The sequence below is a fragment of the Panicum hallii genome, chromosome 8, assembly GCF_002211085.1.
Source record: "Panicum hallii strain FIL2 chromosome 8, PHallii_v3.1, whole genome shotgun sequence".
Taxonomy (NCBI): Eukaryota; Viridiplantae; Streptophyta; class Magnoliopsida; order Poales; family Poaceae; genus Panicum; species Panicum hallii.
The window spans coordinates 6711915-6735025 of record NC_038049.1 but is presented as its reverse complement, the minus strand read 5'-3'; the positions used below and the strand labels follow the sequence as shown (position 1 = coordinate 6735025).

The window sequence follows — 23111 nt, the reverse complement described above, 5'->3', positions numbered from 1 at the left end:
TGAATTCCTTGTACACGGCCTTGGTGCTCACTCGGCTGAGCGGCTTATCATACCCATAATATGTTGATGTAACAACGGGGCCTGCATGATAATACAAACACAAAAATCATTTTTTTATGTATAAACTACTAGAAATTTACATCTTTTTTCTTTTGTTTTATATTTTTTACTTTTCTTTTTACCTAAGAATTGAACTCCTCCTGCACCTCATTCTCTTTGTTGTGTTCCAAAAGTTCTAGGAAAGACTTGGCAAATTCATGTATCGCTGTGGAATTATCACAATAACCATGTTTGACTGTAGCATTTACAGTCTCACTCCACTGCGTTGACATCATTCTACCATAGAATATCTCCTTAAAATATGCTCCAATCCACATCTTTCTTTCATCGTACAATTTCATATGTACCTTTGACTCATGGACTTGATATTTATCAAGCATCGCAGCCTAGGCTTGCTCGAACTCAACTAGTCTGAGGGGGTGGTTGATAGCAGATGTCAAAGTTTCGGACAGCCTAGGATGTTGAATATTATGAATATTATGTTGGTTCAGCTCGTTCTGATACTTGTATGTGGCATGCCAATGACAATATCTGTGGTATGTTTTTTCAAATACCAAATTTATTTCTTTTTTCGATCGAGGCATCTTGATCTGTGTCAAATTTCAACAATAGTATTATCAGTAATTCAATAATTCAAATTTGATAATAGAAATATTACAGATGAATACAGTAATTCAGAAATATTGAGTAAAGGTAGATGTTCATTTTTTTTAGAAATCACACTAATCCAGTTATATTTTTCAGCAATCCTATTAAATTTAGTAATCGGCTTTCTAAGGCACAAATGATAGATAAACACACATGTAGAGACAACAACAGGATCCTTGCCACCCATACAAACTCTAAATTGCCTAAACAACCACTGAAACGTATCCAGTCGCTCATCTCTCAGCAATGTCAGACCAAAAACTGCATTCTGCAATTGGTTGTTGAAACCAACAAACATCACCAGGGGCATACTATAGTGATTGGTTTGATATGTAGTGTCGAATGTCACCACGCTGGAGTAATCTGCGTACAAGGCAAAAATAAGATGTTATTATTTTTTATTCAGCACCGAACTGATACTATGGCGGAATGTCACCACGCTTGCATTGGAATGTCGATCAGTAATGCTTGCTCATTAGTTCAGTATCTTCACAATCACTCAGTTGACTAGCGCGGCTCCAGAACACATTCCTCACTACGTTCTTTTCATCCAGTTGGAACTCACGAAAGAATTGTGGATTATTGGTCTTGCACTGTCTGAAGAAGGTCTGAAGCTTTGGTATATCGTCCATGCGCTCTTCTCGAACGTTAACGTGTGCAGCTCTCATGCACGAAGTGGGTACAACATCATCATTTATTCAGTGCCAAAATTATTTTTCTATAGTAGTTAATGTGTCAAAAAACACAAAGCCAAAATTTGCAATCACCTGTTTTGTATGTTTGCAATCACAATGACAAAATTGAATCACAGAAACAATATTTTGTTGTACAAAATAAATCCACAAGGTCATCGTGTTAGGATACAATTCTTAGCCTACCACTCTTCTCTCCTCCGGTCCTCCACTACATACGGAAACCTATAAAACACACATTAGAGTGTTTGATAAATGTCTAAAACCCAGACAAGTCATTCTAGATATCCATCATACGTTGCACATTTCAACAATCCCAAAATCACCTTTTAAATGCACACACAACCTTACCTAAGAGCGTCATTTATCCATCTTTTGTCTATTCATCAAACAATCATGGTACCTTGATTTAGCTTCATGGTGATGCAAGCTTTAATGATGATGCTACACGTCCATCCATCCACACTACTGTATCAAGGCCAAACTATGAAACCTCCAAGCACATATCTCAAACATGGCTAACCATCACTTGTTTAGATATTAGGTAGGCTTCTGATGGGTACATGTCACCTTGTCTTGCAATCTTGATTACTACCACTCCAAGACTAACACTATTGTTACCTAGACTGCTTTGTCACTTCACTTAGTCAGCACCCATCTTGACTAGCCATCCATGTTACTTGTCCTCTCCATGTGTATGATGTAGACCACTCATAATCACTCGTACAGAGAATGTTTGTGCAAGTGGCTAAATAGGATTTGTGCTAGCAGGTTTGGCACCTGCCAGCTACCTTCTGTAGCTGGTCATTTGTTCTAATGGATGCTGACTGCCAGTGTATCTTCTTAGTAGTGGCGTGCTTCACGGCGGCATCAACAAATTTCGATATTTGAAAGATGCAAAAATCAGTGCGTCTCTGATACATCCATGTCCTATCCATCACTTGCTTTTTTTATATATGAAGTTAAAAAACATCACTCCATATTATAATAAATAATAATTTCATATCTCAAATATCTTTACGAACTAACTCTTCTTATTGTGTTTATTAACACAATTTCAGTAGCAACATATCAATCATATTTCTCTCTCTCTCTTCCTACCTGCCCCCTCACTCTAAGTATACAAGAACTAGATCAAGAAGTATTCCCCTTAACCCTTGAGGCCAAAAATGTGAAATTGGTGCTAGATAGTGGAAAAATCATGGAAAGCTCCAGCGAAAACCCTATCTCTACTGGTGAAGTTTTCCTTGCCTCTCTGTCATCTAGCCCAAGGATTCCACCTACAATGTTGACTCCAATTACTTGCACGTTTCATCTCCTTCATCAGCTTTTGTTACGAACAAACTGTAGCCATAAGCAATATAGCTTTTTGCATGTTTCCTCAAGTGATAACACGAGGAAGACAAATTGGGTACACATCGGTTAGAACTCTGGGTTCATTAAGCTTTTGAATATAGATAGGACTCGTCTTGGAGCAAGTTTGATAACGTAAAGTTAGCAAAGAGAATCGAGCATCGGTTGGATGGTTAACGGCGGTGGTTGTACCTCTTGCTCATTAGGGATCAAAATCGTAGTCTTAGTGTGTCTCATTGGTGCGGCTATTAGTTAGAACTTGAGCTCAGAGCAAGGCCGACGACTCTTTTAGGGCCCTAGCCAAGCATGCTCGTGTAGCTTCACAAGCTCGAGCCTTTCGCAGAGCAGCCACAGTACCAAAACGTGGCATAAGCAACGTTAACTCGAGTAGTAACCCTAACCCTTTTCACATACGCCAATTCCAGTAAAAACCTTTCAAATAAAGCTAACCACTTCTCGCTTTAGAGCGAGCTTACCTTACCGTTACCTTCTCGTTCCCAAGCTAACGAGTGAACATCTGTGCCGTGGCGCCGCACACTGCACAACACCTCCGTCCAGACCATCACGAGGATCCCGGCGAGCCGAGCCCCATCGATCCGTGCCACGGCCAGCTGCCGGCGCCGGCGCCGCTTTGCCGGGCTGGAGCCGGACGCGCGCCGGGGAGCAAAGCGGTCAAGCGCCGCCTTTTAATTTGTTTCCGCAGCCGGCCAGCCGCTTTAGCTTGCCTCCTCACCTCACCTCCCTTTTCCTTGTCTCTCTCTCTCTCTTTCTTTGGCTGGCCCCTGCATGCCCCGGCCAGCCGGCGCCTGCCGCCTTTGAACGCTGCTTTGCCCGGCCGGCCGGCCGCGCTCCCGCTCCTCCCAGTCGCCCTGAAGCTGCAGCTGCGTCCCACCAGGCACCGCGGATGGGCAGGGTGACATGGAACCCCGTCCCTTCCTTGCCACTCACCCACCTTTAGCATCTCATCTCCAGAATGTTGTTGTTATCTTTTTTTTTTGCAGAAATTGGGGTTCCAAAGTTATTCGTTGCTTGACCTCGTGAGTGACTTATCCAATGGGTATCTTGGCAGATGGTTCGAAATGTTTCATTTTATCTCCTTGTAGTTTTTTTATACTAGGTCTCATCTTAACTAGGACTAACCGTTACACCTAGTTCCGATTTTCAAATATACAAGGTTTACACATACTTTACGATTCAAACTACATAATCCTACCGTAAAAGTTAGTCCAATAGTATGAAAATTTTGTGCTATATAGAAGTGTTCGTATTTGTTTGAACAAAAAAGAATACTTTCTGATGATCAAATGAAAGATTGAGCAACGCGTTTCGAATTGAGCCAAAGTGTGATTTCGAGACCGTTTCGAATCAAACCACGCCTTATATTTTGAGACGGAGGAAACACCTGGCTTCCATTTCATCGATTGAGCAACGCAACAACCTGAGTGTGCACACATCAGATCATTTGTTTTCAGTTGCTTGCTCTTTAATCATTGCCGGAATTCATAGGCCCCTCTTACCTTGACGGAGACCGGAGTGCATTCCTCTTTTCCTGTCGGGGGCGCCCTTGCCACAATTGAAAACAAAACCCTTTCTCCCAAATACCCTCTTACCCAAATAGCGCAACCATTTCAAGCAAAGATAACAAAGCGGCATCGCCGTCCTTGGAGAATTCAAAGCTAGAAACTCCCTACCACAGTGCTTTCCCCCCATCTCTCCTTTTCCCATGGCTGCTTCCTTGCCCACAAAAGGCCTTCAACAGTTCCCTTCCCTCTCCTCCCAAAGAAAAGCAAAAGGAGTAGAGATGAGGAGAGAGAGAGAGAGAGAGAGAGAGAGAGAGACTCATACAGAATCACACAAGCACTGAAGCAGAGAGCAGAGCAATGGCACAATGCAGAGCAGAGTACTAGACCACTGAGCTAGTGAAGAGAAGACAGGCACCCTTCTCCCACACGCCATATATACCTCAAAAGACAAAGCCCTCCTTGCCACCGAGAACATATTCGATCCCCCCCGCCTGACCTCGTCATCATCTCCCACCTCCCGGCTTCACCCTCAAGCCTCCCCCCTCCATCTTCTTGTGAAGCTTCTCAAGATTCTCGCATGCCTTTCTGCACCACCCTGCTACCCCCTCCTCTCTCCATCGAGCTTACTAAACCACCTCGGAAGCCGACGCCCATGGCGGCCGCGCTGCTCTAGCTCCACTCCCGCAACGACAATTCGCAAAGCCACGGAGACAGGGATTTCGACCCAGCGTCTAGATGAGGGCTCCGCCGCCTCTGCTCCTGCTCCTGCTCCTGCATTTCGCGCTCCTGCCCGCCGACGCCGTTGCCGGTGGCAATGGCGGCGACCTGCGCGGCGACGCGGTGGCGCTGCTCGCCCTCAAGGCCGCGCTCAACTGCCGCCCGCAAGCGCTGCGGTCGTGGGCGGCGGGCAATGCCGGGGCCGTGTGCGCGTGGACGGGCGTGCGGTGCGCCGGCGGGCGCGTCGTCGCCGTGGACCTCGCGAACATGAACGTGTCCAGCGGCGAGGCCGTCTCGGCCCGGGTGGCGGGGCTCGACGCGCTCGAGAGCCTCTCGCTCGCCGGGAACGGCATTGCGGGCGCCGTGTCCGCGTCGGCGCTCCCGGCGCTCCGGCACGTCAACGTCTCCGGGAACCAGCTCGGCGGCGGGCTCGACGGCTGGGACTTCGCGTCGCTGCCGGCGCTCGAGGTGTTCGACGCCTACGACAACAACTTCTCGGCGCCGCTCCCGCTCGGCGTCGCCGCGCTGCCGCGGCTCCAGTACCTGGACCTCGGCGGCAACTATTTCACCGGCGAGATCCCCGCGGCGTACGGCGGGATGCCCGCGGTGGAGTACCTGTCGCTCAACGGCAACAACCTGCAGGGGCGCATCCCGCCGGAGCTCGGCAACCTCACGACGCTCCGGGAGCTCTACCTCGGGTACTACAACGTGTTCGACGGCGGCGTCCCGCCGGAGCTCGGCCGGCTGCGCAGCCTCACCGTGCTGGACGTCTCCAACTGCGGCCTCACAGGCGGGATTCCCGCTGAGCTCGGCGCGCTCTCCTCCCTCGACACGCTCTTCCTCCACACCAACCAGCTCTCCGGGCCCATCCCGCCGGAGCTCGGCAACCTCACGTCGCTCACCGCCCTGGACCTCTCCAACAACGCGCTCACCGGCGAGGTCCCCCGCTCGCTGGCGTCCCTCACCTCGCTCAAGCTGCTCAACCTGTTCCTCAACCGGCTCCACGGCCCGGTGCCGGAGTTCATCGCCGCGCTGCCGCGGCTGGAGACGGTGCAGCTGTTCATGAACAACCTCACCGGCCGCATCCCCGCGGGGCTCGGCGCCAACGCCGCGCTCCGGCTGGTCGACCTGTCGTCGAACCGGCTCACCGGCGTGATCCCGGAGACCCTGTGCGCGTCCAGCGAGCTCCACACGGCCATCCTCATGAACAACTTCCTGTTCGGGCCCATCCCCGGGTCGCTCGGCTCGTGCGCGAGCCTGACCCGCGTCCGCCTCGGCCAGAACTACCTCAACGGCAGCATCCCCGCCGGCCTGCTCTACCTGCCGCGGCTCAACCTGCTGGAGCTCCAGAACAATCTGCTCTCTGGCGCGGTGCCCCCGAACCCGAGCCCGAGCGCGTCGAGCTCGCAGCTGGCGCAGCTCAACCTGTCCAACAACCTGCTGTCCGGGCCGCTGCCCAGCACGCTGGCCAACCTCACCGCCCTGCAGACGCTGCTGGCCAGTAACAACCGGCTCGGCGGCGCCGTGCCGCCTGAGGTCGGCGCGCTCCGGCGGCTCGTGAAGCTTGACCTCAGCGGGAACGAGCTGTCCGGGCCGGTACCGGCGGCGGTGGGGCAGTGCGGGGAGCTGACGTACCTCGACCTCAGCCGGAACAACCTGTCCGGGCCGATCCCCGAGGCGATCGCCGGCATCCGGGTGCTGAACTACCTGAACCTGTCCCGGAACGCGCTGGAGGACGCGATCCCGGCGGCGATCGGCGCGATGGGCAGCCTGACGGCGGCCGACTTCTCGTACAACGACCTCTCGGGGCAGCTCCCGGACACGGGGCAGTTGGGGTACCTGAACGCGACGGCGTTCGCGGGCAACCCGGGGCTGTGCGGCGCCGTGCTGGGCCGGCCGTGCAACTACACCACCGGCGGCGCCGGGGGCGGAAGCGCGGCGTCGGCGTCCGCGGGGGGCACGCGGCGCGCCGGGGCGGGCGAGCTGAAGCTTGTGCTGGCGCTGGGCCTGCTGGCGTGCTCGGTGGTGTTCGCCGCGGCGGCCGTGCTGCGCGCGCGCTCCTTCCGCGCCGGCGAGGGCGGCGGCGAGTGGCGGTTCACGGCGTTCCACAAGGTGGACTTCGGGATCGCGGAGGTGATCGAGTGCATGAAGGAGGGCAACGTGGTGGGCCGCGGCGGCGCCGGGACGGTGTACCTGGGGCGCACCCGCTCCGGCGGCGCGATCGCCGTGAAGCGCCTGCAGGCCCGCGGGGGCGGCGGCGACGACCGCGGGTTTCGCGCGGAGGTCCGGACGCTGGGCAGCATCCGGCACCGCAACATCGTGCGGCTGCTGGCCTTCTGCTCGAACCGCGACGCCAACGTGCTGGTGTACGAGTACATGGGCGGCGGCAGCCTGGGCGAGGCGCTCCATGGCCGGCAGCAGCACCAGCCGCGCGGCGGGGCGGCGCTGTGCTGGGCGCGGCGGCGGCGGATTGCGCTGGAGTCGGCGCGCGGGCTGTGCTACCTCCACCACGACTGCGCGCCCATGATCGTGCACCGCGACGTCAAGTCCAACAACATCCTCCTCGCTGGCAGCGGGGACGGCGACGGCGACGGCGAAGGCGAGGCCCGCGTGGCCGACTTCGGCCTCGCCAAATTCCTCCGCCCCGGCGCCGGGGGAGGCGCCGCCACGTCGGAGTGCATGTCCGCTGTCGCCGGCTCCTACGGCTACATCGCCCCTGGTACACGCTCTCTCTCTCTCTTTTTTCTCGCCTTCCCTGCACGTTTTTTACATTACGTGGCGTCGATCAGACGGCTAGGATTTGATCACCCGATCGACCTGGTTGTCGCGTTGCCCGGCGGCGTGTACGATCCGGTGTGGCTGGCTGGGCGCGGGACCCACCACCCAGAGGGGAAGTCAATGGCTGTGTGTCAGCGAGCGTTCGGGACGTGCCGTGGGGGGTCGGTCCGGTGGTCTCTCGCCGCGGGTCAATGGGGGCTAGCCTGCCCGACGCCGCGGGCGCGGTGGTCGCCGGCGTGCCAGGCCGGCACGACCGTAGACCGTAGGCCAGTCACACGACAACTAGAGTGACCGTACGTACACCGCCCGCACAAGCGTAGACCGGGTCGAATACGTTACCGTATTTTGGCAGGGGAAAAGAGAAAATAGAAATGTGAATGATTGGGGCATTATTGTGGAAAAACGGCAAGATCTGGGGGGTGGCTGCCTGCCACTTTAGTCCACACGGGCCTCTGCAGGGCGCATACGTACGTACGCGTACATGGCAGCGGCAGCCAGCAGGGTAGCAGGCCACCGGCCGAGCCACGTCAGCGCTGCAGCTGGGCGGCGGGCCCGGGGGCGAAAGCGGCCAAAAAGAGGCCCTCTGGTCAGGCTCGGTGGGGAGAAGCGGGGCCGACGCACTCGAGCGCCCAATAATTCCAGGCGCGGGACCCCGGCCGGTGGGGACGGCGACGGTGACTGGACGACGCGGGCGTGGGCCTCCGCGGCGGCAGCCGGCAGCGGCGTTGCCATGCCATCCCTCCCGCAGAGGGCGCGCGCGGGCACAGTGGCACGGTCAAACAGTGCAGGCCGGTGGGTGCGCCCCGCGACACGGCAGCCTTGGAAGCCGCGCATTGGGCGTGCAGGGCAGCAGCCGGGCAGGGGCAGGGGCACGGTCCCGCGCGGCGCGGCGGCGGTCGGAGCCGGACGTGCGTGTTTGTACCCTGCCGCCGGCGTGGCAGGGGGCGGCGGCCTCGGCCTGGCCTGGCGCGTCAAGCCGGAGCAGGCTGCCGGCCATCGCCACGGCCAGGCCAGGCCAGAACAGGCCGGAGATGCGCCGCAGAGGAGCAGCATCGAGCTCGCCCCAGGATCCAAAACGCCATCAATGGCTAAAGCCTGAAGCGCAGGTTGGATTTTGCACCATTAAATTCCTTTGCATCCATATAGGAGTGGTCGCGATGCGATCTTGCTCGCCGAGCCTTGCTCAGAGACCCGGCACGGCAGGCCGTGGCTGGTCCCCGGCTCCCGCCCGCTCCCCGCTGCATGCCGTATCTTTGACCGGCAGCATGGCCGGCCGGGCGGTACGCTGCTACTACGCTTTGCGAGTCGCGACCCAGCCAGGCCAAAAGCCTTCGTCATCCGCCTGCCGCTCCGGCCGGTCGCCCGGCCTGGGGCTTCGCCAAAGCGGCACGCCAACGCTCGCCGTTGCGTCGTCGCCAAAGCGAGGGCTGCTTTTTCTACTGTTGCAGCCACGGCGCGCACCTCCCTTTTTTTGTTTTTTTTTTGCTACTCCACCTTTTGGTTGGTAAGTGGTAACTGCGAAGAAGATCACCTTGGGTGCACATTCTTTATCTTCCGTTTCATGCATGCGTACTACTTGTAGACGTGCCCAAGATCTTGTCCTAGGGCCAGGATCTCGGCCGGGGATGGGCGAAATGGACAAAGATTAGGAAGGAGGATTTTCCTTGGGCTTGGTTTGGGAAAGATTCCGATGGATTTGACGGGGCCTTGCCAGGCATTCCCCTTGGGATTCGTTGCACTGCATTGCTGCATAGGTGTGCCTACCAGGTCTTGTCCTCGATGCACAGGAGCAGCAGCCAGCCAGTTTCTTGTGTGCGCTATTCAAATCAAACATGCGAGTCTACTCGTGTTTAAAAACTGCTCAACTCTAGATACGCTTGGATTTGCATTGCATCTTTTGAGACAGCACGATTACGCCACTGCTGCATTTTTTTTTAACTTGAGTTGTGCAACTTTTTTTTTCTTGGCTTTTTTTTTACTATCAGAGTACGCGTACACGCTGCGGGTGGACGAGAAGAGCGACGTGTACAGCTTCGGGGTGGTCCTGCTGGAGCTCGTCACGGGCCGCCGCCCCGTCGGGGGCTTCGGCGAGGGCGTCGACATCGTGCAGTGGGCCAGGCGCGCCACGGGGGGCCGCCGGGAGGCCGTGCCGGGGGTCGCCGACCGCCGCCTCCTCGCTGCCGGCGACGCGTCCGCCGACGAGGTCGCGCACCTCTTCTTCGTCGCCATGCTCTGCGTGCAGGACAACAGCGTCGAGCGGCCCACCATGCGGGAGGTCGTCCAGATGCTCTCCGAGCTCCCGCCGCAGGCGTCGCCGTCGCCGTCGACGACGACGTCCCCCGGCGGGGAGGAGAGCAGCAGCACCAGCAGCCCCGACGGGAAGGACGGCCCGCCGGCCAACTGCTACAAGTTGTTCGTCCCGGACCTGCTGGCCTGAACAAGTCATGCATGTAGTGCAGATTGGAGCTAGCAAGCGGTCTACAGTATGGCCGGCCGACATTGGAGATAGATGGTGACAAGTAGGAGCTGGGGATCAATCAATAACATGTAACTTCATTTAATTTTTTTTGTAACTTTATTTTTATTTTTTCCTCTTACTTTTTTGGTTGGTCTACCAAAGGTGTATAGGGTTTGATCATATGCTATCACCTAGCAGCAGCAGCTAGTAGGGGTTTGTGCTGTCCAATGCAGTAGCATCCTCCATGATGCTAGCTTCCATCATCAGAGCTTTGGCACTTTTACAATCTCCTGGTAATCTTTAGCCACCACCCATTGTCCTCTACCACTCTACTTACTACTCATCACTTCGCTTTTACACTAATCCTTGTTAATGCGCAGAGAGTAGTCCCGGTACTTGCTCGTAGCTTTTTGTATTGTTTGGGGCATTTTTTGTCAGCAAGAGGTGTGCTGATCATCTGTTGGAAGATTCTTGACCGGGGGCTTCGGTTTCAGGGAAAGCATGAAACAGAGATGCGGGGAAAGAGCGGTACTTGACAGTCTTTGAAAACATCTCAGTTCCCAACGCTTAAAGCACTCTTGCTAGACAACTGAATTGCACAACTTTCATGGAAGCAAAGGAGATAGGATGAATCGCTAAGAGATTTTAGGGGGAAAAAAAGAAAGAAACCAGAGACTCATGAACAGATGATATGCGTGTATCGACAGGCAGCATGGTTTCAGGATTTGCAGTCTCATCATGCAGTTTCAGACTTCACACGAGAAAACCGTTTCTACCTTCGAGCATCCATAGCTTTAATCATGAGAGGTAAAGGTTGGGTAGAAGCTGCAAGGCTTATTATTAGGGGTCAAAAGACACGAGGTAAAGATGCTTACTTTCCTGGAATGCCTTGGTGTACTTTACAAGTCATTTCGCCAAACGGGATTGACAGCATGATTGACTGCTAAGAACCTGGCAAGAGAGTGTCAAATTAACTGTGAATTGACATGGCAACAGCTCAAGCAGCTACGAAAACGAAGTGAGAATATTTCTGATTACCTCCTGGTAGCACGGTCACCGAGAAATCTATGACACCAGAAACCAATCCAGGAGACTCGACTTGGGTAGTCCCCAATGGAGTTGCCAAACTTGGGATTTCGTATCACCTGTTTGTGTTGGGCTTTTCATCTCCTCCGTAGCTATATGACTGCCATCAGCAATGTTCCTGCTGTGTGCATCTACGTTTTCAGCATAGTATCCAAAAGAGGAAGCATCATAGCTATTATAATTGTTAGAGTATATTAGACAACTCCGGATATGGTTAGTTTAGGATTGAATTGTAATTTCGGGATAACCTTCCTTATCTCTAAGAGAGGCTACCTGCCCTCCAAGCCATGTACTCCTATATATTTGCTCTAGAGGCTCAATGCAATATATCTCATGCATTATACCCAATCTTACCTGGTATCACGAGCCTAGATTCTAACTCTAGGTCTCCAGCTCGCGCCGCCCCTGGGAAGATCGCTCTCCGCCAGGGGCAGCGCCCTGGTAGGATCCGCGCGGATCCCTATCCGCCATGCTATCGTGGTCTCGCAGCAGCAGAGGGTGTACCTCTACCCGTGCCAATCCATGGTGGTGCCGCTCGTCATCCTCGTCGGGCACGACATCACCATGGGGTCGCCGCCGGGCCTGCCATGCTTCCGTGTTGTCGCTCCTTCTGGCACCGCGTCTGGATCCGTGCCCCTTTCGCGCAACAGGCCAGGTGCACCCCTCCTACCAGCACTGCTGCACCGCTACCTTCAGCGCGAGTGCGTGGCTGCAGAGGCAGCTTGTGGGGTCGCCAGGCTACCGCGCTGTTGGAGCTGTCGAGCCACCGCACCGCCAATTGACATCGTTGCCAGGCTGCCGCGCCGTGGGGCTCCGCCCCTTCCCCGCTCCCCCCTCCTACCTGCACCGCCGCACCGCTGCCTTGAGCGCGAGTGAGTGGCCGCGGAGGAAGTACCCGGAGGTTCGTCTTGCTGCTGCTGTTTTTTTTTCCGATGAGAGATCGGTTTGCGTCGCCCTACCGTTCGTCGCTGCTCCATCGCCGACACTCCCGAGGATGAGGTTGTCGCTGTGTCTTCCCAGGCTGCAGCGCCAACGCTCGTGATCAAGCCATCATCGCCGGTGTTGCCGCCTTTTCAGGCGGTGGTGCCATTTGCTGCCGGTCCTTATCAAGCTGGCACTCAATTCAAGTCTGCGCCTACTGCCGTTTTCGCATGGATACTACCGCCGATGTTGCTAAAGGAAGACGCCCGAGCGCTTTTCAATAGCCTACTGATTTTGTGTACTCGTATACCTTTGTTGATGCTTCGGACCTGCTTCCTCCTCCACAGCTTGGACCACGTCCACCTCGACCTCAGCTACTTTGGCACTAAAGAGCTATCATCTGTAAGAGCTACTCTAGTCAAAGCATTCGCACCGGCATTCGAACTACAGGGGATATCACCACTGTATCCGTGTTGCTACCGCTACGACTGCAGGGGATATTAGAGTATATTAGACAACTCCGGATAGGGTTAGTTTAGGATTGATTGTAATACCGGGATAACCTTCCTATCTCTAGGAGAGGCTACTTACCCTCCAAACCATGTACTCCTGTACATACACCCTTTAGACTCAATGCAATATATCCCACGCATTATACCCAATCTTAAATAATGAACAATATCTCAGAAAAAACATAAGCAGAGATGTGACAATTATTTGGGAGTCCAACTTATCCAAAAATTGAGGAAGAAAAAAAAATGGTCAGAACTCAGATGGTGCTGTTTTCACTCAAGTGTTTGTCTGGGCACGGAACACAACATCAGTTCAAACATCTACCAAATCATGCTGCTATAAGCACTTGTTAAAATTTGATCATGCTGCTGTTTTCACCAGCAGATCTTTATCTTCCCACAACCAAAAAGCAGTGAGGGTTACACTGTTTCCCTTTTTATTACTCATAACAGTACAAGCTCGGCGTAGTTGTGGTTCTCTATGAAAATCTCATGAGTAGTTAACCGCTTCCTTGTGTCTCAGTGCTCTCCAGCCTATGTCACGCCTGAAGAATCCTTCTGGCCAATCGACAGCGTCTACTGCATCATATGCCCTTTCCCTTGCTTCTTCAATGTCCTTGCCCTTGGCAGTGACACCAAGAACTCGGCCTCCAACAGCGACAAGATTGCCATCTCCATCTAGTGCTGTCCCAGCATGGAATATCTTGACAGCTGGAGAGACTTGCTCAGCCTTGTCGAGGTTTTTTATTACAGTCCCCTTCATATAAGAGCCAGGATATCCCTGGCTAGCCATGACAACCACCATTGCCATTTCAGGTGACCAGGTTAGTGAAACATTCCCTAACTCTCCCCGGCAAGCAGATAACAGAACCTGTGCTAAATCAGATTCCAATCGCATCATCAGAACCTGTAATGGCAGGAAAAATATATTAGTAGGAATAGATGACAAAAGCATTTCACATGTCAACTAGATAATTTCATCAACTAAACTTATATGCACAATGAAGATACAGCAAAGGAGATTTGCCATAAGATTATCAAACATACATTCAATTGAAGTAATGCATTAGATATTTTTTCGTTAAAACAACAGCAATTTAACTGATGCTGGACTGCAATTTGGATTCATATGCACTTAGGTGAACAAGAACTCCTGATAAAATCAATTATACCTTTTCTCCTGACAGTTTTTCAGATTTAATTTTGATATATGATAATGGTAGAACTCCTGATCCCACGTGCTTACTGTTCCAGTAGCCTTGGGATTTGTTGTTATTAAGAAATAAGTTTAGATTGGTTTGTTTCCCGAATTTTGGAGATTAGTTCCTTCAGAGTCAAGTTGTCCCATCTAAAAGGATGGCCTGTATCTCCTCAGGTCCTCATTAAGCATAAAAATCTATTCGTAGTTCTTACTATGTCATCTGTTCCTACCCTTTGGTGCTGTTGCCAGGCATCACCATAGTCACACTGCTTGGGTTCAGGGCAATATAAAGCATGCCTGTTGCACTAATATATGTATTATCAAATTTTAAGTAGTCCAAGTAAGAAATGTTAGACTGGCATTGATATAAAACAGAAGTGAAACTTTTTACAGCAGACAGTGATCAACAAATGTGAGATTCCAAAATGACATGAACGAGAGCTTTATGGCGGTTGATTTTGATCAAATAAATAAGAATGTAGCAGAGCAGTATAATGGCTAGCAGATTAATCCTAAACAGCCACTCATATAAACCTTGGTTATATTGTGGTCATATAAACCTCTGTTGGAAAGATATGTATATCTATTGCATTCTGTTGTCCAACGAAAACACCTTGATTACGTTGTGATCATATAAACCAAAACCAGAACTGCAGTGATCAAATGGAGACATGTATATAAGCTATAATGCATCCTTTCGGTAAATTAGAAGTATACTATCGAAATGGATCGTTCTACTTGTAAAGAGCCTGGAAACTGACGTGTCTTTTTCTTTATTTGATTCAGCCAGAGCAACTTTTTGACTTGCTATTTTTGCAGTTTCGGTTCTTTAGTTTGATACTTATTGTTATTATTTTAGGTCTGTGCTAGATTCTTGCTGGAAGCATTCCAACACTCTCTTAAACTGGATTTATATTGTATGAGACATTTGTACTGATCTTGTTTTTAACAATTAATATTTGGTGAACTTCTTGGCCTGTTAATATACAGAAATGAACACTAGATGTTGGAGATGGGTAACTAACCTGGCATTCTGGGTCACCAAATCTCACATTATACTCAATAAGCTTAGGCAGCCCAGATTTCTTCTCGATCATAAGCCCAGCATATAGTACACCAACAAACTTGCACCCTTCTGCTGCCATACCTTTAACAGTAGGGATAATTATACTTTCCATGACTATGCGCTTGAGCTCATCTGTAACTATTGGTGCAGGAGAGTACGCACCCATACCGCCAGTATTTGGGCCAACATCACCATCACCAACTCTTTTGTGATCCTGTGCTGATTCAAGAGGCAATGCATTTTCACCATCTACCAATGCAAAGAAAGAGGCTTCTTCACCCTCCAGAAACTCTTCAATGATAACCTGTGAACCGGCAGAACCAAATGAGCCTTCAACCAACATAGAGTCTATGGCTTCGAATGCCTCATCCAAAGTCATAGCAACAACCACACCCTTTCCAGCAGCCAGTCCATCAGCTTTAACAACAATAGGGGCTCCTTCATGTTTGACATATTTTTTAGCTTCCACAGCATCCGTAAATGTTCGATACTGCAAGAAAGAAGGTACGGGCAAAAATTAACATGGTTTGTATGGATTAAAATTGAAATTATCAATAATTACAAATGAATGGGCTGTGTCACTTTATATTCTCTCTTTTCTAGAGCAACACAATGGGAAACCTTTAGAATTACAAACAGTTCTTTAATGTGGTTTGGCCAGAAAACCAGATACACTAATGGAAAATCACATTGGACTACTTTTAGTGTCTGTGACAATTAATATGGACTTAGTAAAGCATAGGCAGGGATAGTAACCCTGTCTCAACAAAGGAAATATCTCTATGATTGATAATACCTAAAATGGTATATCGTGTCTTAACCTATATATCATGACCTATATGTAGGCTTCTTGCATAGACAAAATCCTGTAGTCATACGAAGATTAGCCTACAGGGCTAACAGTCAACATAAATGGAAAAAGGAATTACCTTGGCTGTCGGGATATTGTACTTATCACACAACTTCTTCATGAAGTCCTTGGATCCTTCTAGTGCTGCGGCCTCTGAGGAAGGGCCAAAGGTTGGTATCCCAACTTTGACAAGGTCATTGGCAAGACCCGCGACAAGGGGTGCTTCAGGACCCACTACAACCATTCCCACTCCCCTCTTGCGACAGAACGAGATAACATCATCGCTACTGGAGATGTCCAAGTCTGGAATACAGGTTGCGTCCGCGGACTGAGCAATACCCACATTACCAGGGGCGCATAGAACTGCACTGCAAGACGGGGAACGGTTCAAGGCGTAACAAAGAGCATGCTCCCTGCCTCCACCACCAATGACGAGTACAGTTATCTTCTCGTCTGAAAGAAGACAATGGACTAAAATGAAACTAGCTCCCTCTTGAATTTTCATTTAAATTAGCACTAGTATGTTTAGTCTCAGATAGCAAATTGGATGTCCAAAAGGTACTTTACCAGAAACAATGCCCGCATCGGTTGCTGAAGCTTTCAGGTTGGACCGCCACCTTGCTGAAGCCCGAAGAGTCAGGTGACAATGGGATGCGACATGCCGCGTCGCAACCGAAGAGCAATTGCTGCTCCACCCCTGAGCAACGGGGTAAGACACCCAAGACCTGTAGCCGTTGCACGAGTAATACACACCGGAGCCGCGCGTTGCAGCGAGTTTGAGAGGGCCCCTGATACTGCAAGCAGCAGACGCCATGGCTGGGGCGGGGTTGGCTTGCGGCGCGGGGGTTCGCTCGATCCCCCAAAATTTCTGGAAAACAAGCTGCGCCCCGCACCTTTCTTGAGCAGCAACAAGCCCTGTGTGCCAACTAGTGCTGAAGAAGAAGAACCCAACGGAACCAAGGATGGATGGGTTGGAATAAGTAAGGACCACGCAGGACAAGAACCCTCACTGGAGCGGTCGCCCGCTCGCCTCACTGGGGAGGGCCTGTGGCTGCGGATTTGGGGCGCCGCCGCCGCGGAGTGGTCGCCGGCTCGCCGCGAGTGGGAGCAGGCAGCAGCCAGGGGGCGGCCGCGCCTACCACTACCAGCCACAGAGAGAGAGAGAGAGATTCTGGCGGCGGCGTGAGGGTCTGGGGGCGGGGGCGACCGGGAGAGGCTGGGTCGGTTTGAGGCCGGATTGGGCTGGCTTGGGCCGTCTTGGGCTGATATAATGAGGTTATGATGGGGATTGAGGGGAGTTAGTTATTCCTGGGCTTTTTTACTTCGGACCTGTTGCATGTCGATAGCTGTCAGCCGCAACGCCTGCACGTGTGCGGCCCGGCCGCTCCGGCTCCGTGAGACTCCTGAGCGTTGCCTGCAGTGCATGCTAATGCTAGTTATTATTGCATATTTCTGGTCTGTCTTTTTTCTCTTTCTAATGTTCCTTTTCTTTTGTTTCTTTTTCTTTTTTCTAAAGTTAAATTTTATTCTTACTTGTTTTGTTTAAGGACACTGTGTCACTCTGTTACCATATTTTTGTTCTCTGTTCTCCCTGTCACTCTTTTTTGCACTATGGATCCAGCCGTTCTTTTATTAAGGTTACTATGTGGTTATAAACCCAATAATAAATATTTTATGTAATGAATTCATGTGTTTCCTCATATCTAGTAGACACATTTTATTCCAATAAAATAATTTGTTCTAGTGGAACAATTTACTGGTTCCAATGGTAAGATTGGATCCAATTGAACATTTGTTCTGAAGGAACAATTTGTTCCAATGGAATAATTTGTTCTAATGGTAGATCGGATCCAATTGAACAAATTTTAATATTTATTCCAATGGTCCTGTTGGAGGCAACAAATTTAAATAAAAAATTCTAAAATTTGTGCCATTGTAACAAAATTTTATATTTGTTCCAATGGAAAAACTTTTGTTCTCGTCTGCGATGCAACAAAAAATTTCCGTTCCAATTATATTTTTTTATTCCAGAGTAATAATATTTGTTTAGGTTGTTCGTTTAGTTAGGCTGTACGTTTTGGTTTGGTGTCACAATTTTTTTACCATGTACTAATTCATCTAAGAGAAACATAAGCTTTTGGTTTCTCTTCACGTTGGCGTTCCCTGATCCTCTTAACTCTTCCAACTATTTGGTTGTACATGTACTTTCAGTAGTACTCATGCATGGAGCATGGGTGAGATCAGCAATTGCAGCCAACAAGGTCATCATCGTTCCACGACAGGCTTAGCAACACTAGAAAAAGTTATGAATAGTAACTTTGTATAGTATTACCAGAATTTCACCGGGATCAGTTGACCCCGATGGCAAGCCTTAGCTCCAGGGGCGGAGCATGCAGCTAATCTAAGGATCGGGCCGGTTGCTACAGTAAAACCATCTCGTAGCAGCCGAAGCACCAAAACAGTAGATACGTGCGTGTTAGCTTGGCTATTGGTTAGTAGCAGGGGAAACATATTCGCTGTGTTATCTTTCTTCATCATCATCTATCTTGCCTAGTTGCCTCTCAGCGAGGACAACGGGTGACGGGACTGGATGCTGGATAGGAAACGCATCAGGCGACTCGGGCGCTCGGATCTTCATAAACTTTCCTAATGCAAGGGGAGGGCCGGAGCCCACTGTGGCCCCAGCATAGCTCCGCCAGTGGCTGAGGTCAATGCAACACGCGTGTATGTCATGTGTTTTCCCCAATCCTCCCGACCATACCATTCCACATTTTCGATACTGTAGGCGTGCAAGTACGAACCGTTGTACGAGTTTATCGAAGTAAATCCTCAAGTCAGCGAGCGACGTAGATGCACTAGCGTACGAACCGTTGTACGAGTTTATCGAACAATCCAACGAATGATCCAAAATCGCAAACGATCCAATCAAGCTTTAATAAGCATCTTGCCCAACCACCGCAGCTACGCGTTGCTGCCGCTGCCCTCCGACCAAACTCCATGCTTGCTCGGCGCCACACACGACAGCTATATTCTCACCTCTAGGCTGCTATACACTACTACAAAAATAATTCGTAAGAACGCGCGGCCGATTGAGAAGTTTACCTGCACCCAATATTTATGGATGTAGCACCCGACCCACCCCTAAAAATAATTTTCTAGGGGCGGAGCACGGCCGGGGCCAACCCCACTTGAAAATGACCATGATTTCTAGGGCCAACGATAGCATGGATCGCACCTGAAAAATATACACTATCAGGGATAGCTAACGTTACCATTCACCTCTAGAAATTATGGTGTTCCGAGGACGGTTCATCCCATGGTCCGCCCCCGAAACCCATTTTGATGGGTGGTTTCCAACATCAGATGCTCCTAAAAAGTAAACAAAATAGTGTCACACCTTCTTCTTCCCCAAGCTCACTAGCACAGTGGCGGACCAAAAAAGGGAAGGTGCTGCTAGAATTCCAAAAAAAGAATGAGGAGGCTTTTCTATTCATTTTCTTGGAGTTGGAGGGTATAGGAGGTAAGCCTAAGCTTTGTGAATATCCAGCTCATGATGTGGTTAGGTCATTTGGACCTCAATGTTGTCCAAACGTTTGGCTAAGCTTCCTTTAGTTGAGTGGGAGCTTAAGATTCTTCTAGTATTTTACTCCAAGTCTTGCAATCCAAACCAACTCGTTTCCTTATAACACAAACCTGCTGATATATAAGATGGCCATGGGTACCCATAGAGAATTGAACCCAATCAGTTGTAAACCCTAATCCCCAACTCATCGCAGCCCTATGCTTCGCCAAGTTCCACGTCTTATATGACCATCAATGTTTTTGTCCCTGCGATCTCCCTCACCTCAAATCAAAGAATATCCCGGGTGAACTTACCGGACTAAAAATCTGATAGTTGACAGGAGCTTGGGTTTGAGGAACTATTGACGTGTACGTGGCCGACCATGATTTGATGGTCAGTGCGCCTCAAAGGGCCTGAGTTGACTCGCCACTCTAACAGCTCTACTATGGAGCCAAGTTACACAACTGTGGTCTAGGATCTGATTGATCTCTGCCCCCCCCCCCCTCCCAACACACACACACACACACACACGACACACCCCACACACAAGACCTATGTAGGCTTCGGCCTGCGTGGCAGGGGGCGCGCGGGCCTCTCCTTGATCAAAGTATATTCCAACAACGTCTGCTATGGATATTTAGAGCTGAAGATTTTTTAGACACCGCCCCCTTATATATACCATCAACGCTAGGCAAAATATAAGTTCCTCCACTACAACATTATTAGCACGCAAACAAATAGGTAGAGCTAGTCACTAGCAGATACATATCTCCAAACCAGATCGCTCGATCTAGATCACTTGAGTTTTGGGCGATGATCCCGGGCTCGGCTGTGTACCACGTCGTGGAGGCGATGGTGCCACTATACACGGCGGCAGTTCTGGGTTACGCATCCGTGCGGTGGCTCCGGGCCTTCTCCGACGAGCAGTGCGCAGGCATCAACCACTTCGTTGCACTGTATGCCATTCCCGCGCTCATCTTCCGCATGGTCGCCACCAGCGACCCCTACGGCATGAACGGCCGCCTCATCGCCGCCGCCACGCTGCAGAAGGCGGTCATCCTGCTGTCCCTTTGCGCATGGGCGCTCCTGCTGTCCAGCTACCGCCGCCGCCGCCGCCACGGAGGTGACGGTGGCGGCAAGGCGTCCGACCTCGCATCGCCTATGAAGTGGGTGGTGACCAACTTCTCCGCGCCGACGATGTCAAGCACCATCATCATCGGCGTGCCGCTCCTCGACGGCATGTACGGGACGGCGTCCGGAAGCCTCGTCGCGCAGCTTGTGCTGATGCAGGTCTGCATCTGGTACAACATCATCATCATCATCTTCCTGTACGAGTACATGGCGGCGCTCGATGGCGGCAGCGCAAAGATCAGCCCTGAACCGCCTGCGCTGGTAGAGAACTGCACGCGTGATAATGAAGGTAGCAACATCAATGACGGTGTGGCCGGAAGAAGCGAGATTATCATGGAGGTGGTGGTTGCTCCATCCACGGCACGAGATAGTCCAGTGGCGGCCGAGGCCACGACGCCGGCACGGGAGGTGATGATGAGCAGTGCCGGAGCTGCTATGACAGCGGAGGTGTTGGGTGTCTCGCCTTCGGTATCCAAGTACGTGATATGGACCGCCGGGAAGAAGCTTCTCAAGATTCCCAACACATACGCGAGTTTTCTTGGCCTCGCCTGGTCTCTCATTGCATCCAAGTGCAGTTCCTTCCATCCTTCCGTTCAATCCTATGTTTATTATTAGTATAGCTTTGGCACTTGTTTGCTTTTACTTTGTAACGAACACATATTCCTTTTGTTTCTTTTGCAGGTCTGGAATCAAGATGCCAAAAATCGTTGACGACTCTCTGCTCACCATAAGTACCGCTGCAGTTGGGCTCAGCATGTTTGCTTCAGGTTTTATTTTAATAAGGGAAAAGTTCATATATTACATTCTCGAACTGTCGCAAAATTTTAATTTTCAACCTTTAGCTACAAAATCGGATAGCAAAGGATACAAATTTGACCCTTTTACATGGTTTCAAAGATGGTTTTATATTTTCTAAAAATTAAAAATTCAAGATATAAAAAATTAAACTAATTTATTTTAAATCAGAAAAATATGAAACTAGTATTAAAATTTTTCTAAAAATGTAACCTATTTGTTGTTGCTCTATCTCTATCTTATTTATTCAAAAATAATAGGTATAAGTACAAGCAAACAAATACTAGAAACATGAAAGAATAACTGATAAATAGAGTTCCAATAGATAGGTTACATTTTCAGAAAAATACTGGCACCCGTTTTGTATTTTTTATTTAAAATAAATTACTTATAAATTTTTTAGTTTAAACTTGAATATTTTAATTTTTTACAAAATGGAATACCATCTTTGAAACCACCCAGAGGGCTAAATTTATCTGGTTTCGACAATTGGATGGTCTCCATTATCCGATTTTGTAGTTAAAGTTGAAAATTGATCTTTTTATGATAGTTCGATGGTGTAGAGTGGACTTTTCTCTTTTAATAAACCTTCAGAGTTCAGACTCTGAACAATCTAATTTGGACCTCCAGAGAACCGGGATTCACTTGAACTTCGTTCAATCATTTTCAGGGACGTTCATAGCGCGGCAGAAAAGGTTTGTGCCATGCGGATACGGCATGGCTTCAATCTCCATGGCCCTAAAGTTTCTGGTAGGCCCTGTGGTCGTGCTGCTCACCTCAGTCGCCATCGGGCTGCACGGCATCCTTCTCCGCATTGCTGTTGTACAAGTAAGAGGCCACACGTGCGCGCCAACACACACCTTCTCATCAAATAAAGGCTTAAGGAAGGACACCGAGAAAGAACTCAAATGGCTTTTCACATTGCATCAATTGTAGGCAGCTCTCCCCCTGGCCGTCAACTCGTTTGTGTACGCTGAAGAATACAAGGTCCACGCAGACGTCATGAGTACTGGGTTTGTAATTTCAGTTAACTTGGATTAGCATGTAATCTCACTTGTTTTTATTTTTGAATGCCTTGGGGACTGACTCCAAATAACTTTGTCTCGCAGGGTTATTCTTGGGACTTTCATATCGCTGCCCGTTACCGTTGTGTACTGTATGTTGCTGGGGCTGTGATGGAGGTTCACAAGAATAATTAAGCAAAGCGTCGGATTGTCCACGCGATGATACTCGCAAGCATAAGCAAAGGGTTAGGGTTGCCTGGGCAAAGATATATAGCTATTTAGAAGACACCATCAACCTCAATTATACTGTTTAAGAAGACAACTGAATGTGGTTGCAAAGGTTAGATAGATAGATGCAAGAAAAATGTGACTGATGTTGTCAAAATTAAGTCAATATGTAAAACTAAAGAAAAATAGTCACTGTTGTACTTCCTGTATGTTCATGGCTTCGGTGATTTAGCGAAATTTATTAACCTCTCGTGCTACTTGTAACATATCTGCGTAAAAAGGGTGGATCCATTCAGCAATCTACGTATCTTTTAAGATGTAAAAGGAAAATTAGTAAGGAAGCAATGCTCTTTCTTCAATTCTGCAAACCAGGCCAGTTGTAAAGATAAAACATCGCATACATTATATTTATAAACTGAACCGCTGATCTCTTCTTTATATGCATAGGCAGGGGCTGTTTCCGGACGTAATTAACACCAAACTAATAATCTAAGATTAATTGAATGACATGTCATGATTTGCTAGC

At 50.0% G+C, this 23111-nt stretch overlaps 3 protein-coding genes across 3 annotated transcripts; 2 read left to right on the top strand and 1 right to left on the bottom strand.

The window, feature by feature from the left end:
- The first annotated feature begins 4307 nt into the window (after positions 1-4307).
- On the top strand, positions 4308-10553 carry LOC112902143 (leucine-rich repeat receptor-like serine/threonine-protein kinase BAM1). Its single transcript, XM_025971072.1, has 2 exons — positions 4308-7712; positions 9757-10553. Exons 1-2 carry the CDS (start codon positions 5012-5014, stop codon positions 10206-10208), a joined length of 3153 nt encoding a protein of 1050 aa, XP_025826857.1. The 5' UTR covers positions 4308-5011; the 3' UTR covers positions 10209-10553.
- Positions 10554-12977: 2424 nt separating this feature from the next.
- Positions 12978-17049, bottom strand: LOC112903041 (phosphoribosylamine--glycine ligase-like). Its single transcript, XM_025972248.1, has 4 exons — positions 16433-17049; positions 15945-16318; positions 14975-15505; positions 12978-13655 (listed from the first exon to the last, which is right to left on the bottom strand). Exons 1-4 carry the CDS (start codon positions 16677-16679, stop codon positions 13239-13241), a joined length of 1569 nt encoding a protein of 522 aa, XP_025828033.1. The 5' UTR covers positions 16680-17049; the 3' UTR covers positions 12978-13238.
- A 3191-nt stretch (positions 17050-20240) lies between these two features.
- On the top strand, positions 20241-22529 carry LOC112902000 (probable auxin efflux carrier component 9). The gene is made up of 5 exons (XM_025970892.1): positions 20241-21127; positions 21240-21325; positions 22024-22181; positions 22290-22366; positions 22463-22529. Exons 1-5 carry the CDS (start codon positions 20241-20243, stop codon positions 22527-22529), a joined length of 1275 nt encoding a protein of 424 aa, XP_025826677.1.
- The last annotated feature ends 582 nt before the right edge of the window (positions 22530-23111 follow it).